General features: G+C 35.8%; 1 protein-coding gene across 1 annotated transcript in view; it reads right to left on the bottom strand.

Annotated features, from left to right (window-relative positions):
* Window positions 1-17,849, bottom strand: part of LOC107710426 (SAM and SH3 domain-containing protein 1-like) — a 97,079-nt gene that overhangs the window by 16,118 nt on the left and 63,112 nt on the right. The window contains exons 3-5 of the mRNA XM_016515195.1: window positions 948-1,076; window positions 524-571; window positions 330-379 (exon numbers count right to left, since the gene is read on the bottom strand). Of these exons, the coding sequence (XP_016370681.1) occupies window positions 330-379; window positions 524-571; window positions 948-1,076 (227 nt within the window). The remainder of the gene's footprint in view (window positions 1-329; window positions 380-523; window positions 572-947; window positions 1,077-17,849) is intronic.

Genomic DNA, 17,849 nt, shown 5'->3' with positions numbered 1-17,849 from the left:
GTGCATTATGTGTATTAACATGCTGATGGTGGTGATTCAGATTATATCTCATCCGGTGCACAATGGAAGGAAGGAAAAAGAGAAATGAAGAATAAAGAGGTCAACAGGAAATGCATGCATCATCTCCAATGTCCCGCTGTGTCAAAGGCCTGCTGTGTCTCATTTAAGTACGTCTAGGAACTCTAAACATCCCATTTCTGGTTATCAGATCAGCTCTAATGGAATCTTAAACACTGTTGACTAGAAAGTCCCTTAATCGTGTTCTTGGAACAAGAGCAGTTTGCAAAGACTGGATGAAAAATACTAAAAATGCAACAACGCACACACACCTTCTCTCCACCTCAGGTGTGGACACGGCGCTAGACAGACCCAGTGACTCCTGGGAGGAAAAATAAAGACATGTTAGACTCTTAACAACAAATATAGACAAGATAAGTAAAGATGACACTATTGGTGTCTTTCCCATAAAAGCACAACTTCCTGGACGGGTCATTCCCTCCGCTGACCGTGATTCATTACCCACCTGGATTTCCAACCGCAGCTGAAGGGATGTTGTTGAATCAGCTTTTCCCTGAGAAACAAAGTCATACAGCAGATTAAACAAAACCCTCAATGACAAACTCTTCATTCCTTATTCTGTGATAACTGTTATCTAGCCGAACCAAATGACACATCTAACCATCATTTTCATTGTGGAACTTCTTGCTCTTTTGAAATGTTAGGCTACTTGAAAAGTTAATGTTCAGTTTTTTTTTGGCAAAATTGTTAACACTTTTATTCAGCAATGATGCACTGAATACGTTAACAGTCAATACATTTTGTTGAGCAGACAAGACTTTCTAAAACATTAACCAACCTCAAACATTTTAACAGTTGTGTAAGTGGACTTTATTGAAAAATAAACGTACAATATGCCTTAAATAGAGGCTCATGTGAGTTTTTTTTACCGTCTCTGGTTCTTGAGCGACTCTGCGTTTGCGTAACTCCTCCATTCTGTCACACACTTCGCTGTAAGACGTGCTGTAATACTCTGAATACTCTTGGGCCAGATCCTCGATGTTACCCAGAGAGCCATCCTACAACACACACAAACAATACAACCATTATCTGCAGTCTGAAAACAGCAGTGAGGAGAAAACTGCCTCTATAATCATCGCAAAACTGTGACGTATATCCAGTGCTCAGACCAAACAACACTCCAAAGAGCAGGTTTGGGCCTTTGAAAGCTGCTTCAGATAGACTCTAATCAACCTCCATGTAAAATAAAATAAAATAAAATAAAATAAAATAAAATAAAATAAAATAAAATAAAATAAAACAAAACAAAACAAAAAAAAAACCTTTCTGGAAGACACTAAAAAGGAAAATTCCCAAACTTACCAAGATATTCATGAGGTCTGTCCATACATGCGAAAAACTGTCTGGTGTGCTCAAATCCCCACAAATATCTTGATCAGTGTTTGTTTCACTATCCATAGTCAAAATTAGAATCTACTGCTCCCAAATATAAAACTGCGTTTTAAAGGCACATCCTCACAGACAGCGAGAAGGACAGCAAGAGCCAAATGTTGTTCATCCTGTCTTCAGATGAGAAAAACATAATGCACCACTCATGGGTAAAATATTAAAGAGAAAGTGCAGCAATCTGGAACGTCTTCTGGCTTTAACACTCCTGCTGTCCAACAATCACATGCCCAAATATAAATCACAGCCAGCTGGAATCAAACAGCATGAGATCCAGCACTGATATATACAGAACCGCATTAAAAACAGAACAACGCTGAGAAACGAGAACTACTTATTTGTGGAGTCCTTATAACTGGCTTTTAATACTGTCCTGTTCGAGTGCAGAAGCCCCTGAAGGATCCCGGGAACGCACCTGCGTGTTGATGGCTGATGTTCACAGACACTGAGCAGCTTATTGAGGGCGATTAATATTCACAGACTGAGCTGCGCTGTGCTGGAGGAAGTGACACTTCCAAAGACTGACTTGGCTCAGATTTACACACATCAATGAGCCTCAGAGACGGCCATTCAACAGCCAGACAGCCTCGGAAGACATCAACAAGGAGATTCATTATAAAAACAAACACAACAACCAAAATAAGACGAGCATGAGATGAGCTTTAACTGATAAATAGGTCTATATGTTATGCATATAGTCATTAATTAGCACCGCTTCCAGCATCAATATTATTATCATTCATACTTAAATGAATAATAAGTTACTTGACAAAAGGGTTACAGTATCTTTAATCATGCAGTTTGTTAAAAATATGTATGCAGTTACTACTTTATGTGAACAGACTTTTGATTTTCACTTGATTTTAACCACTTTACATGACTCAGAATACCCTAACAACCACAACGCAATGCACTAATAAGGACTCTGGACACCTTAGAAGTAACCACACAGCAATGTGCCGAAAACCACTAAGATCACCTTAGCAACTGCTTAGAAATGCCCTGGCAACCAAACACAACAACCTGTTGTTGGCAAACAACAGTCGCATATTATTATCAGTGATATACTATTATAATTTGTATTAATATTTTGAATTTGTTTTTTTATACTATTTCTGTTTTCAATTTAATTTTACCTAATTAGTAATTTTGTCTTTTTTATTAGTTTTTTTTTTTGTATGTCTATATATCTTTATTCATTTTTATTTCAGTTTTAGTTATTTTAGTACTTCAAGTTTAACTAAAAAGAACATTAGAAATGCTGCCTTGGCAACTAGCTAAAATAAAATAAAAAAATTTATATTTTGTTTTAGTTCATATTTTTTATTTAAGTATTGAAAATGGATCCCCTGCAGTGAATGGGTGCCGTCAGAATGAGAGTCCAAACAGCTGATAAAAACATCACAATAATCCACACCACTCCAGTCCATCAGTTAATGTCTTGAAGTAAAAAAAACTGTTTGTTTGTAAGAAACAAAATCCTCGGGCCCTAATAATAAGAAACGGAGCAATTCCAATAGGGTCCTCACACCATCGGTGCTCGGGCCCTAATAATAAGAAACGGAGCAATTCCAATAGGGTCCTCACACCATCGGTGCTCGGGCCCTAATTAAGGTGTTTTAACTTTAATTTTCAGCTTGTATGGTGCTTGATCTGTGTTAATGTTAACTGATGGACTGGAGAGGTGTAGATTACTTGTGGATTATTGTGATGTTTTTATCAGCTGTTTGGACTCTCATTCTGACGGCACCCATTCACTGCAGAGGATCCTTTGGTGAGCAAGTAATAAAATGCTACATTTCAAATCTGTTCTGAAGAAGAAAAAAAACTCATCTACATCTTGGATGGCCTGCGGGTGAGAACATTTTCAACAAATCGTCATTTTTGGGTGAACTATTCCTTTAAACAATGTAAATTTCTGGTTGAAAGGAACATGTGCATTTACTGGATGTAAGACCTTACAATACATAAACAACCCCCTCTAATAACATCAAGTGAACCTTGACGACACGCATATCTAGTGTGTTTAGCACTGTTCAGACGCTTTAAGACACTCATTCTGCTCAGTTAGTCATACTGTGGTTTGTTTCTGTATTCTCACAGACACAATCTAAAAGTAGAGTAACCGCTGTGAAACTCTGACCTACTGTTTGTATTTCTTTTCCCACAGTCCTCCAGAAATGTATGAAAAAGCATGGGAGATCTCTTTTCAAATAATCAAGCATGTCTTGGGTTAGAAAGCTAAACTGCAATTTGCCAAAAAATGGCTCAAAATGCAGTGTCGTCTTCAAGAAAATGCTGTAATTTAATACTGACAGAGGCTGAGAAGATCAGAGGCACAGAATAGATTCTGATACCCGTGAGACGCTTCCTTCATCCGGCTGAAAACATGCACATTCCTCCAGCGCGAGAGGCACAGGGGTCTCGTGGTCGCGCTCTCTGTGACTAGCTCGACTGTCCTCGAAGAGAGAACCATTCATTTATTAAGTGACATGCCCTCCAGTCAAAGCTGAGCGAAATCTGGCCACTTTTCATCAGTTAAGAAAGCCAGCGATGCTGAAGAGAAAAGCTCTGTGACGGGCCGATCTGAGCTGCCCAACACAGCCAGCCTGTCATAAACACTTTATTATGGTCCAATCACATGATCTGTCTGCTGTCTCCTATGTGCGGCCCTTTCATTGCATGCAAACAGCAATTTTCAAGCCATTAAAAAGAGTTATGAAGTATTCATGCATTGAAGCCACACGTACTGTATGTGTGCATGAACTGACCATAACCACATATGAATTATGCATGGAAATCATCTATAAACTGTCAAAGAGAGAACTCTCACAAAGCTTATGAACATGTCCCGGTCACATTTCACCCAAAATGAAAAACCTGTAAAAATGAAAATAAATAATTAAATAAATAAATGTTATAATTTAATTTATATTTATTTTACATAACATAATCCACGAACTTATGTTAATCACCAAGAAATGAATTCCTTCTTCATAACATAAATGCAAATCTGAACATAAAAGCACCAACCAGTACAATTAATTCATTCAACCTTACACCAAACTTCTCAAGCCACCAGCGGGACATGAGCATGACATTTTAGTTAACAGGGTTTTAAATGAGGTGCAATGTCACACCACTCTGGACTGAATGAGATCGTCTGAGCGGCTCGAGGGTCTCAGCATGTGTGGAGATGACGCAGCTCATTTATCTTCTCCTCTCTGTGGAGCCGGTCAAACAGGAGTCGACTGCACCTCCTCATTAACCAGGGACCCTGGGCATGATGAATGGGATGACGGGGAATATCACAGCAGCTATAATGGCTCTAATTCCCCGGGTTATCTGACAGCAGGACTGTAAGAGTAGCCCAGGGTCACGCCACATTCACCTCGATTACATTTCAACAGCTCCTGGGTGACGATATCTCAGAGGGGAATGTCGCATTAATTACATTTCATACAGGCCCGCTGCCAAACTCAGACTTCAGCTACACGAGGACGGTTATTTTAAAGCAAGACCCAGGTGAATAGGGTAAAAAAAAAAAACATGAATATACAGTACTTTCCCAGTTGATTGACTAAATTAAGAATTCCAAACATTTTTTGAATTACAAGCTTTCTGAAATGTTATGTTTAAATATACAAATAAGGTATGATCTAATCAAATAAGCACTTATTTGCATATATTTTCAGAACTGAAATCTGAAGACTGAATAAAGCCAGGTTCAAAATTAATGTTGATATATTAGAGTGGGGATTTTGTATCTGTTTTTTATCACTCATTAAGTCAAAAAATACTGTCAACAGTGAGAATGGAGAATCATTTTCATTATGCCTTTATGAATAAAATGTTGTATAAAATCAGGTGAATAATATATGATAAACCTCTCTGTAAAACCCTTCAGAATAACACTGTAAAGTTTGTTGTAAAAAAAAAAAAAAACTCATTTTGACAAAAATGTTTTTTAAAGCATTGTAATTGAAATCTATATTTCAATTAGTTTAACAGATCAAATGCAACAACATAAACATTTAAAAGTGTATTTTGGATGTTTTCTTTCCATTATAGTCTGAAGCAACATGCTATGTAAAGTCAAACAACCCACAATCTAGTGCATGAAAAAACAACGCTTTTGTCTGAAGCATAAGGAATTATATTGAATATACACATTTTCTAAACCAGATTTTTAATCCAAACTTGCCATCACAATGATAGACTGTTTTAGCACAGTGCTATGCAGTCGCTAGGACATTGTTGTTTCTTATTCATACTTATTTTGGCCTGGTATATGATCAAATGTAGACGTACACAGAAGTCACATCTATAGACCAGAATGTCACATAGACTTAAACATGGACTTTCAGTAAGAAACCACACCTTAGCAACCACATAGCAACACCTGGGTACTATTCAGAACACCCAAGCTTCTTGGCAGCAACTTTTACAAGCATGATTTTCTTTAAGAATGTTCAAAATCCATTTTCAAATGTTCCCTGTCACAAATTCTTAAAGCGCACACATTACCTCCTCTGATTCATTTTGAAGGAAACCAGAAACAGGAAATGACACAAACAGGAATTCTCCAGGATACATTTCAGCTGCATCACTGTCATTGATTAGCCCACGCACAAATGTGGAGCGCAAACGTCTTAAAAGTTTATAAATGATGACTATGCTGTGCAGCTGGAGACCTTTCCGAGCGTGTGAGGAATTCTGGGCTTTCTCTCGCTCTGCCTGTGGGATTCGTGAACGTGCTGAAACGTTTAAACCAAAGAGGTTCTTTAATCAAGTACATACGCTCCGATCACTTCCTGTCTGTTTCTCAGCCACTTCCTGTCACACATCCTACATTTCAACATGTTAAAACATACATATTATTCACTCACTCGTACTAAGTTGTAATTTTCATTATCATTGCAAACTGCATGATTTAATGGCATTACAACAAATACTACATATAATGATATATAAATTCCTTACAATTTAATTTTATAAACATTTTTCAATTTACAATTTTATTATATACATGTTAAATTGTAAGGAATTTATATCATGGTAGTATTTGTTGTAATGTGTATGTATATATGCACACACACACACACACACACACACACACACGGTCCTTTATTTCATCATGTTCAAATAGACATCTCAAAAAGAGAAAAGAACAAATAATATGTTGACTCTGGAAGGTCAATGGCCAAACTTTTAATTTACAGTATTAAAAAAAAGACTCATTTTGCAATCTTGTCTTACAAGTTGGACGTTCACACAGTTTGTGGTGTTCAGGATCCGAGCGAGAACAACTGAATGAATGACAACATCTCCTAAACCATAATCAAAGCCAGACAAGCTTGAACTCTCAGATTAAACAGAGCAGAACGGGGCTAGTTGTCACATGGGACGATCTCAGAAAGTCTATCGTTTTTTCACAAATGTCAAGATGGGGCAAGTTGTTGTATGTTTTAAATGTTATAAATGTGTCAGTGCTGAAGATAAACAGAACAGACGCAAGAAGGAAAAAAACATTGAAAAATATTCTGTATCCAAATACATGTAAAAAAAAAAAAAAAAAAAAGACCAATGGGAATTTAGTATTCAAATACATGTAAGACCAATAGGAATTCTGTATGCAAATACTGAACATTCTAATGTAAGTCAGTAGGAGGTTTTCAAACTTCAATTTTAAATGTCTTAAAAACAAAGGACCCAAAACAAGACAAAGTTAAATGATCTATAAAATAATCTATAAATGCCATAAAAAGCTTAGGCAGAAAAATAATTGCATTAGTTTAAAGATTTAAAACAAGCTAACCTGAAAGTTCGAGCAGTATCAATGAAGAGATCTTAAAACTATTGACAACACATTCATATTCACACATTCAAGTCTAATAACTCATCTAAAGCATCATGACAGTTAGAACATGTCTATTTACAAGTTTGACTGGAGAACAAAGCCAACCCCCCCATTGAAAAGTCACACTCACCACTGTTTTCGAGTCGAACATGTGGCTCCTCAGTCCTCGACGTGCATGTCTGAAGCTCAGTTTGACTGCTGAAACTTTCCCTGAATGCTCAGAGAACAACACATGCTGCTCTGACGGAGGACTGAGCCCCACACATTCATCACACAGCGGCCGGCCAGCGGTGAGAGCAAATGACATGAAATATACTGCAGGGTGGAGCTGCGAAACCCACCCTCTCTCTCTCTCTTTCTCTCCAGCTGTGGGACAGTCAGAGCAGATACTGCCACCGCAGTTGAATAAACTCCTTCCTATGTGCTTTTAAAATGTGCGCCTGTGAGGCTGATGGGGCAGAAGCAGATAAGATTACCCTGACAAAAGTTCAACAGACCTATCTTATTATCAGCATGGGTAAAAAGATACGGCCCATACGCTGCTGACGGGAGGAAATCTAATTCAGGAGGGCACAGAAAAACTGGAGAATTTGTGTGCACTTAAACAGATGAATGACAGTCATTAGGGTAAATCTCACAAATACATTTCAGGTTCATACAACATCCCAAAATTAAAGAGCAATTCTATTTTCAATGAAGAAAATCAAGCCTATTTTGAGGACTTAAAAAAAAAATGTTGCATTATATTTTCATAATGTTTTATGAAAAAGATTCTAATTATGGTAAAAGTATGGACAGTATAAATGACACACTATATTACATAATAATATAACATAGTAAAATATATTAATTATATTAATAATTATATAATATAATAATTAATATAATTATTTTTACTTGCAAATCAAAAAGAAAAAATAGGAAATTATACTTTGTATAAAGATAAAGTTAATTTTTTGATCAAGTCATACTAACTCAATATTTTATTAATATAATATAAAATAAAATATAATATAATAATACATTATGCAAATTATATTTAACTTGCATATAAAAAAAAACAGGAAATTACATTTTGCATAAAGTCATGCTCAATATTTTATTAATATATAATAATATAATATAAGACATTATGCAAGTCATATTTTACTTGCAAATCAAAAAAAAAAAAAAAACAACAGGAAATTAAATTTTGCATTAAGAAGATAAAGTCTATTTTTTGTATATTCATATTCTTAATAAAATATTGATAATAATAATAAAATATATAAAAATTGAAATATTGATTGCATAATAACTTTGTATTGAACAACAAATAGCTTTTATAATTTTCTTTATCATGTTTTCATGAGATCGACCCATTAGGGAGCCAAACAATTGTTTGGTGAACAACTTCAGCTCACAAAGACTTATCAACCAAACTTGCACACACAGAGCTCTACACGCCAGTAGATGGCAGCAGACATCAGCTTCACATCACTGTCCATTAGAAGAGGTCTGAATGCTGGACTGACATCAGCGATTAGCAGTATCGCCTCACACAAGCATAACCAAAACCACTAATACCATGGTATATATTAACAGTACCAGTCCAAATCATGTGCCTCATTCATGCAATGTGTGCTGTTCTTTATAAGTGATCTCACCTGGTGAACAATTAAGTATATAGTAGGGAAAAAATCCCACTGACTTGAACTGAAAGAGGGAATATTCGTATTAACAGTAGTAACCAATATCAGTAAATCCTGAAAAGCAAATCTTGAAATAAATCAGTGAAGCAAAACTGAAACAGCAACATTGTCAGATGGCTGCAGACACCTTCACTAATTCTAATGAGTGATCTAGTTTTGTCGCGTCATGCCGCTGTCTCTCAAACACTCACAGACATTACAGTCACTTACACAGCACTACTGATCAGTGAGACTGTGAGAGGAAGTGGCTGGGAGTCTGTTTGTGGTTCTGGACATCATTAGATCAGTGGCAGATGGCCGGTCGGGGATCTGCATCATGTCTGTGTGTATTTGTGGACGGCGGGGCACATGCCACAGGGCGCAGTGATAGCGGTGCCAGCGCCAGAAAGGGCATTTTTGCGCACCAGTGCACCGGCAGAGAAACTGAGCCTGTCTGTATAATATATAATATATTAATATTGAATTATTAGGACACTATTATAGTTTTTATTAATGTTTTGAATTAGTTATTAGTTTAAGATTTAGTAATTTGGTACAATATCTCTATAGAGTTTTTATTTTAATTTTTGTTTTTGTTATTTTAGTACATCAAGTTAACCTAATTGAAAATGAGAAATGCTGCTTTCACAATTAGCTGAAATAAAATAAGTTTAAGTTTCTTAAATATTAAATTGTTTATTTTATTTCTAGTAACAAAATTCAATGTTTTATTTTTATTTTTATTTTAATAACCCTGGCCCACCTACATTTCCACCAACTCAGAAACTAGATGAATCACATTGTAAACTATATAAGCTCAAATTTGCATATTTAAAACATAGGTTTTTTTTCTTTTTGATTTGAGAGTAAAATATGATTTGTATATATAGCCTATATTTCTGATGACATCTAAGCCACACAGGTTATATTTAAAAAATCTTTGCAATAATAAGTAATAATGTAGCTTATTCATTTCCAGTGCATAAAACAAAGTGCTCTGTGGATTTGTTTCCGCACTGAATCTCTTGTTTCATTATTGAATTTTCCTATTTTTCACATTATGAAGGTAAAATGGGTTGCAAATGCGGACTTATAATGAATCCATCGCCTTTAGTGAGAGTCACAGAGTCACGCAGCTCTCGCATGGTGAACCGAGTGATTCACATCAGGGCTTGACTTTCTGTTTGTTGTTTGTTCCAGTCATCCGGTCAAGCGAGAACACATGTGACTCATGCCCATAACAGCTATCACTCAAAATCTAGCGTGATGCTTCCAGACACTGGATATCTGGCTCTCTTGGGGTCATACAGCCCCATGTTGGTCATGTTGTGTGATTGTGAACTCAGCATGACCTTCTGCGTCTAAATAGCTGAAAGCACATCCAACGGGCCGCAGCTGTGCACAGAAAATTCATTCTTCATTCAGCTTATTTATTTAGTTTTACATTATGTAGCTTTAATTTTGCCCTCTTAAAAAAATCAAGGCTGATTCAGAGGATTGCCAGATGTTTTGACGTTCCAGAGAAACACAATTACACCAATCAACATTTCTGTGCCAATTACATCCACTAATTATAATTTATGAACCCATTTTGTGAATGCACTGCATTTTACGAATGCATCTTCATGTTTTGTTATGCTGGTTATGGATTAAAGCAAATCACTCACCACATAAATATCAGCGATACAAGTGATAGAGCAATGCAGCCCATTTCACTTTCATAATGTGACATATTTAAAACAGGATATTCAGCAGGGAAAAATATAAGTTGTGAGCACTGTATGAGTTTGTTTATCAGAACAGATTTGGAGAAAACATCACTTGCTCACCAATGGATCCTCTGCAGTGAATGGGTGCCGTCAGAATGAGAGTCCAAACAGCTGATAAAAACATCACAATAATCCACAAGTAATCCACACCACTCCAGTCCGTTAAAAAACAAATCCATCATCAAGGTATTTTAACTTTAAACCGTTGCTTCCGGCCAAAATAACAGTCCATAATTCATAATAACGCTTCTTCCAGTGGAAAAAAAGTACATCCCCTGTTGTCCTCTCATATCAAAATCCAGGACTGTTTTTGCTTGTAAACAGTGCTTGATCTGTGCAGATTTCTCTCCTGATTCCGACGAGATAACTTCATCTCTGGAAAAAGCAATATCATGGATAGAGGACTCACATTTTAGCCAGAGGCAATGGCTTGAAGTTAAAAATGGCAAAATGATGGATTGGTTTTCTTACAAAGACACAGCTTTTCACTTCACAAGACATTAATTGATGGACTGGAGTGGTGTGGATTACTTGTGGATTATTGTGATGTTTTTATCAGCTGTTTGGACTCTCATTCTGACGGCACCCATTCACTGCAGAGGATCCATAGGTGAGCAAGTGATGCAATGCTACATTTCTCCAAATCTCTTCCCATGACAGCAATGTCATTACGGAAGTGGAGCATTCTGACTAAAGATTATGTAAACTAACCTTTTTTCCCCTTTGGAATGACGTGCACGGTTCAGTCGTGCACTATAGCATCAGAAACCTACATTAAGTTAATTTCACATTGACGTTAATAGTGACAAATGAACAAAGCATGACGCTCCCAGTGGACACATCTTCTGCGGTGTATAAACTGAGCAGACTGTAAATAAACTGAGCTCTGTGTTTAAGACACTGCATGTGTTTTGACCATGACGACCTCCAGGGCAGCAGGATAGCGTCTGTGTGGCCCATCTAACGAGGACAGACAGCTAAGTGAATTTTGACAGGTCTCTAGAGACAAACAGGGTTAAACAGACGCGCCTCTTTGTAGCCAGCTGTCAGTCACCCGTGCGCTCCTGTCACACGATAAACCCACACGCTGACAAACAAAAACACTTCAACCATCTCCCATAAAATATGCTTGTATTTCAATTATGGCTAGAGTTTTTCTACATCACTGGATTCAGTCACTACAGGCAGGCGAAACTAAAATGGGACCTTCCTCCAGAAAAAAATGCCAACATATATTTCTAACCTCTTGATCATGTTTAATTCAAAGAAGCCAGCATTGTGCTTTTTAATTAGCAATGGATGAGTGATCTGGAATCCCCATGGACTCGATCTGTGATCCGCCACACATCGGTCTTCGGGGAGAGTTTCTAAGCATGTTATCATCTCAAAGAAAACATCTCAGACTCTCACCTGCTAGGGCTGCACGATAAATCGAAATGGAATCGAGATTGCGATTTGACAGAAGCTGTGATTGTCATGCGTATCTTTCAGTGAAGCACGGTTCTGTGATCAGCAGTAAATCTCCATCCAAAGGCCAGAGGGCGCTCTCGCGCTGAAACTCCAAATACGCCTCCAGAAGAAATTCAGAAAATGCCTATAGCGGTAGCTGGATAAACAGAAGATTCAACTGCTCAGATGGAGCAGCATTATCTTCACAGAGCCGTAGTTCACTGAGAAGTTATGCATACAGCTGTCATTATCGCGAACGATTTCTTTGATTTCATAATCGCGCAATAAGATCATCTGCGATTTTTTTGCGCAACTTGTCAGTGAACTACGGCTATGTGTAGTAAATTCTGCTCCATCTGAAAGCACGTGATGATGATTTCCTGCTGATTACAGAACCGGCTTTTTAAACAAAATGCGCATGACAATCGCATTCGATTAATCGTGCAGCCCTACCACCTGCTGTATAAAGTCAAAAAAGTGAAAACACACTGACCTCACTTCTCAGCGACTGACCCACATACAGCGAGCCAACCTCAGAGTAACAAGTGCATCTATTGTGAAAGTCCTAATTAAGATTTAATCAGTTCCTCCCTGCCTGCAGATGTTTCCACAGAGACCTGGAGCTCCACCACCCAAGCATGACCTGAAGACATCTATACCATAACAAATCCTGCAGATGACCTTACATTGACCTGAAGCAGCTGTAATGAAAGAGAGAGTATAATCCAGTAAATCTAGCATTAATCTCATCTGACAAACCTCAGCAGATCAAAGTGGATTTAAAAAAGGAATTTCCTTTTGAATAACATGAACATGAGTCCGTTTTAGTTTCTTCTTGACTTCAAAAGGACTTTGGAATCATACATTACACAACGGCTAAATGATCATTAAAGTATTGGCCACATGCAAAATGACCACATTTGGTTTTCAACCAGAAAATGCTGAAAATCAACGATTCGCAAATGGAGGCGCATTGAGATCTTCATATTTCTGGGAGTGAAGCATTTAGGGCCTCAAAAAATGATGATACCACAAGAAAAGTTTATTAAGAACCAGAATCTAAAATGATATTGAGATATCTTTAGTTATTTTTGAGTTACAGGCATGCAAACTTTGGAAAAGAGAATATTTATGTCACTCAGACAGGTATGTTCAATGCAATTGTTTTAATAGAGGAAAACAAGATACATTCTAGCTTCAACGATATTTGTTCTTCAGACATTCCTCTTTAAAAGAAAAAGTATCAGCTGTATGCAAAGTGACCCACATTTGGTTTTTGACCACTGAAAATGTGCACAATTTAAAAATTTACCCATGAAGCCACACTGAAATCCTCATATATCTGGAACCAAACCATATATGTGACCATGGACCACAAAACCAGTCTTAAGTGTCAATTTTTCGAAATTGAGATTTATACATAATCTGAAAGCTGTATAAATAAGCTTTCCATTGATGTATGGTTTGTTAGGATAGGACAATATTTGGCTGAGATACAACTATTTGAAAATCTGGAATCTGAGGGTGCAAAAATATCAAAATATTGAGAAAATCGCCTTTAAATTTGTCCAAATGAAGTTCTTAGCAATGCATATTACTAATCAAAAATTAAGTTTTGATATATTTAAGGTAGGAAATTTACAAAATATCTTCATAGAACATGATCTTTACTTAATATCCTAATGATTTTTGGCATAAAAGAAAAATCTATAATTTTGACCCATACAATGTATTTTTGGCTATTGCTACAAATATACCCCAGCGACTTAAGACTGGTTTTGTGCTCCAGGGTCACATATGGCCTTAAAAATGAATACGCCAAAAGGGACGTTTTTTTAAGAACCAGAATCTAAAAGGATATTAAAATGTCTTTAATACTTCTTGAGTTACAGGCATGCAAACTTTGGCGAAAAAAAAACACATTCAAAAAAGCATTCAAAAAAAGAATGCTTTTCCCATTTTTGAATGGTCACCATTGCCATATAATGCAACAAAGATCGCTAAAATCAATAGATTTTATTTTATTTTTTAACCTGAAGATCTCTGGTTGCATTGAGATGTAATGACCCCGAAGATGTGAAAAATAAAAGGAAAGACAGATCACCATGAGCATTTCCGTTCCACATGACTGCAATCTCATTTCAGCTTCACCTCCACCTACAACTGCAAAGCATCACTCTGTTTCTTCCTAAAAGAGAACCCTTGTCATTCTCATCTAGTACTGAACGCAGCAGGCACTGGGACGTCGGAACAAGGCTGTTTCTCTTTCTGGTGGAGCGTCCTCTTGTCCTCAGCTCTGAATCAGCGCTGACTTCTCTCTGCCATCTGACCGCTGATGCTCCTCTGGGCTCGTCTTTTCCAGCACACTGCCTCTGACACCTTGATGTTGCACTTAGAAATCTTCTAGGGACCGGCTTTACTGGTTTACACAACGTCCTTTTGGCAGCACATCACCACCTCTTCACATCCCAGCAGATTCATCACCGATTCACAAATTCCTGACAACCTGTAGACTTTTCCATAACTGTCCTATACTGTCTATACATGCTGGCTTCCAGATGCTTCTGTATATTAACTTCACAGATAAAGAGAAAATTTTATATAATGCTGAGAAATCTGATTGGCTAATAGTATTTTACAGTCAGAAATTTGTGTATAATAGACTGCTAAACTGCTGTATAAATGTGTAGTATATTTTATATATTTAAGCACATTTTTATATATTTATATAAAAACTTATATATATTATGTATATTATAGATTTTTTTAAATATATCACTAAAATAATAAAGTATGTTAAATCAATATATAAAATATATATGTATATATATATATATACAAACCATTTAAATTAGATTATATTTTAATCACTTACATAATATAATATAATATAAATCACATATATAAAGAGAGTAATGACTAGACTTGATTTATATAGGGCTTTTTTAATTGTAATAGCGTGACATGAAATTAGCATTTGGTTATATTGAATTTGAGTTTACGTCTTATAGTATAATACAAAGAAATTCTGACTTTAAAAGCACCAAAAATCTCTTGCACATATACTCTCTCTTCTGGATGACTAGCGGTACATGAGGTTAATTAAAAAACTAAACAAAGCAATTAAGCGTCTTTTGTCTTCACACATCATGTAGTTTAGACACTAGACAGATGCAACATCACATCCAATAATGAAGCAGTGAAAGCTGTGCCGCTGGCATTCAATACGCATCATGAATCATGAAATAGATTGATTTTTCAGTCAATGCGTCCAGCCCTTCCCCTCCCTCCCCATGTGGCTAATTTAAGGTTGGTTGCCCAAGTGTCAGGTTTTCACTGCTTTCTGCCCCGTCAATAAGCACTGATTCAGCTCAGAGTCTGAGTCTCCATCAACACAAGAGCCCAGCTCACCCACCGCGATCCTCCAAACACACCGACACAAAAACCCCCAAACATTCAATAGCACAGACACCCTGAGAATAAAGAAAACTAAACACAATCTAACATCATCTCGATAAGAACATATTCCAGCACTGAATCATGTCAAGAGTCATCTGAGAAGCACAGATTAAAAATATAATCACACAGACATGAACAAAGACATGATCGATTCATCTTAGGGTGATTTTAACATAAAAGCAGCTTTAATTTGTAGGCTGTGTAATACGCACTCACACATTTAAAACAAAGCTCAATTAAAGCCAACGTGAATCACACTGCAGTCAGATAAACGTCTCTGCTGGCTCTCTCCTTATTTAATGAGTGTCTCCGTATCCCAATCCCATCTTCAATAGCAGCAGCACCGCTGGGCAGATTGATATCTCAATTACCCCGCTGCGCTCCATTCATCTTCCTCTCTGTCCGTTTACTTCCTCTCCTCTCGCTCCATCTCTTTCTAATCTTCCTCTTCTCTCACTTCACAGTGCCTTCCATTTCCAATACCCTTTTTTATTTTCCTGTTCCAGTGCAATTTCTCGTTCGGAGGACACATCATAAAACTCTCCTCAGTCACAGACGTGTTCAAGAACAAAAGCAGCAGAACAAAGAAAATATTACACAAACACCTATAAGCAACCAAGCACATTTCACTGGAGCAATATGATAAAAGACATCAATGCTACATTAATAATTACAATTACTTAATAATAATAATAAGAAGAAGAAATATTATTATAATTATTATAATATATTATTGATAATATTGAAATAAAAACTACTACATAATATGATTATATATTATATAAAATATAATTAGTAAAATAATAATTAGTAATAATTAGTAATTAGTAAATTAGTAATAATCCATTTTGATAATTAAATCATTATTATTATTATTATTAATAAGAATAATAAGAAGACGAAGAAAAATATAAAATTATTAACACAAATATAAAAAATAAATATGATATAATAACAATAATAACTCAAACTAATAACAATATTCAAACTCAAAAGATTTACACAAATAAAAATACATTAACATCAAAATTAAAGATCAAAATATTTACTATTATTATTATTATTTATAAGAAAACAAAATACAATTATTCATACATATATAAAAATACATATATGATATATAATAGTAAAATATAAATATTAATAATACAATTACTAATAATACTTATTATTATTCAAACTTAAATATTAAAAATATTTTATTATCATTAATAAGAAAAATATAAAATTATTCATAAAAATATAAAATACATATATATGATATATAATAGTAAAATATAAATAATAATATCATTATTATTATTGTGCATTTAAATTTTACTATATTATATACACATACATATTCACAATATATTCGACAAGAACATAATATTTATATTATTATATTAGCGTATATTTTAAGATTTTAATCTGAAGCTATAAAGTAGGTACTGTATTCTGAGGTGGAGAGTTGGCTAGAGAAACAGACAAGCTGATGAAAAGCTAATGTGAGTGGAGAGTTCACTTTGATGAGATTTATGCTTCCCTCCATACTGAAAGAATATTGCTCTTCTGTGCATGGATATTAGCTTTCAGCTTTAGCGAATCATCACAAACACAAAATCAGCCCAGAGAAACCACACGCGAGGCCTCAGACTTACTGTCTGCTGGCTTTCGAGGCGAGCCCAGGATATTTTTGATGGCTGTTTCCTGAAGAGCAACTTAATAACATCCTTGTCAGCCAGTTTCCCTTCATTTCTCATTTTCTAATAAAAATGCTCAATGTGCATTTCGGTAGAAAAAAAACTAGATTCGCAGCAAAGCTCTCGCAGTGTGAGACGAATGCTGAATCAGTCAAACCCCAGGGCTCACCAAACGAACAAATCTCATCTTTGTTTGATCTTGGTTAAATAGCAAGAAAAAAAAAAAAAAAAAAGCTTCCAATTCAAGAACAACCCTTTCTAAATGAGACGTTAAAAGTACAGAAAAGAGTATAAAGTACAAGAAAAAGTTGTAAATATCAATGTGGCAATAAAAACAAACCCACAATATTCTCAACAGACCTTAGTCAGAGTACATGCAACATTTCATATGACGCAAGCACCTCATTCAGAGGTCAACAATACTGAAAAATAATGGCCTAAAATAACTTTCACTCAGAAACTGATAGTACATTTTCCAAATTACTGGCAAGTAACA

The sequence above is a fragment of the Sinocyclocheilus rhinocerous genome, unplaced genomic scaffold (genome assembly GCF_001515625.1).
Source record: "Sinocyclocheilus rhinocerous isolate Xijiao unplaced genomic scaffold, SAMN03320098_v1.1 scaffold927, whole genome shotgun sequence".
Lineage (NCBI taxonomy): Eukaryota > Metazoa > Chordata > Actinopteri > Cypriniformes > Cyprinidae > Sinocyclocheilus > Sinocyclocheilus rhinocerous.
This window is presented reverse-complemented; position numbering and strand designations above follow the sequence as displayed.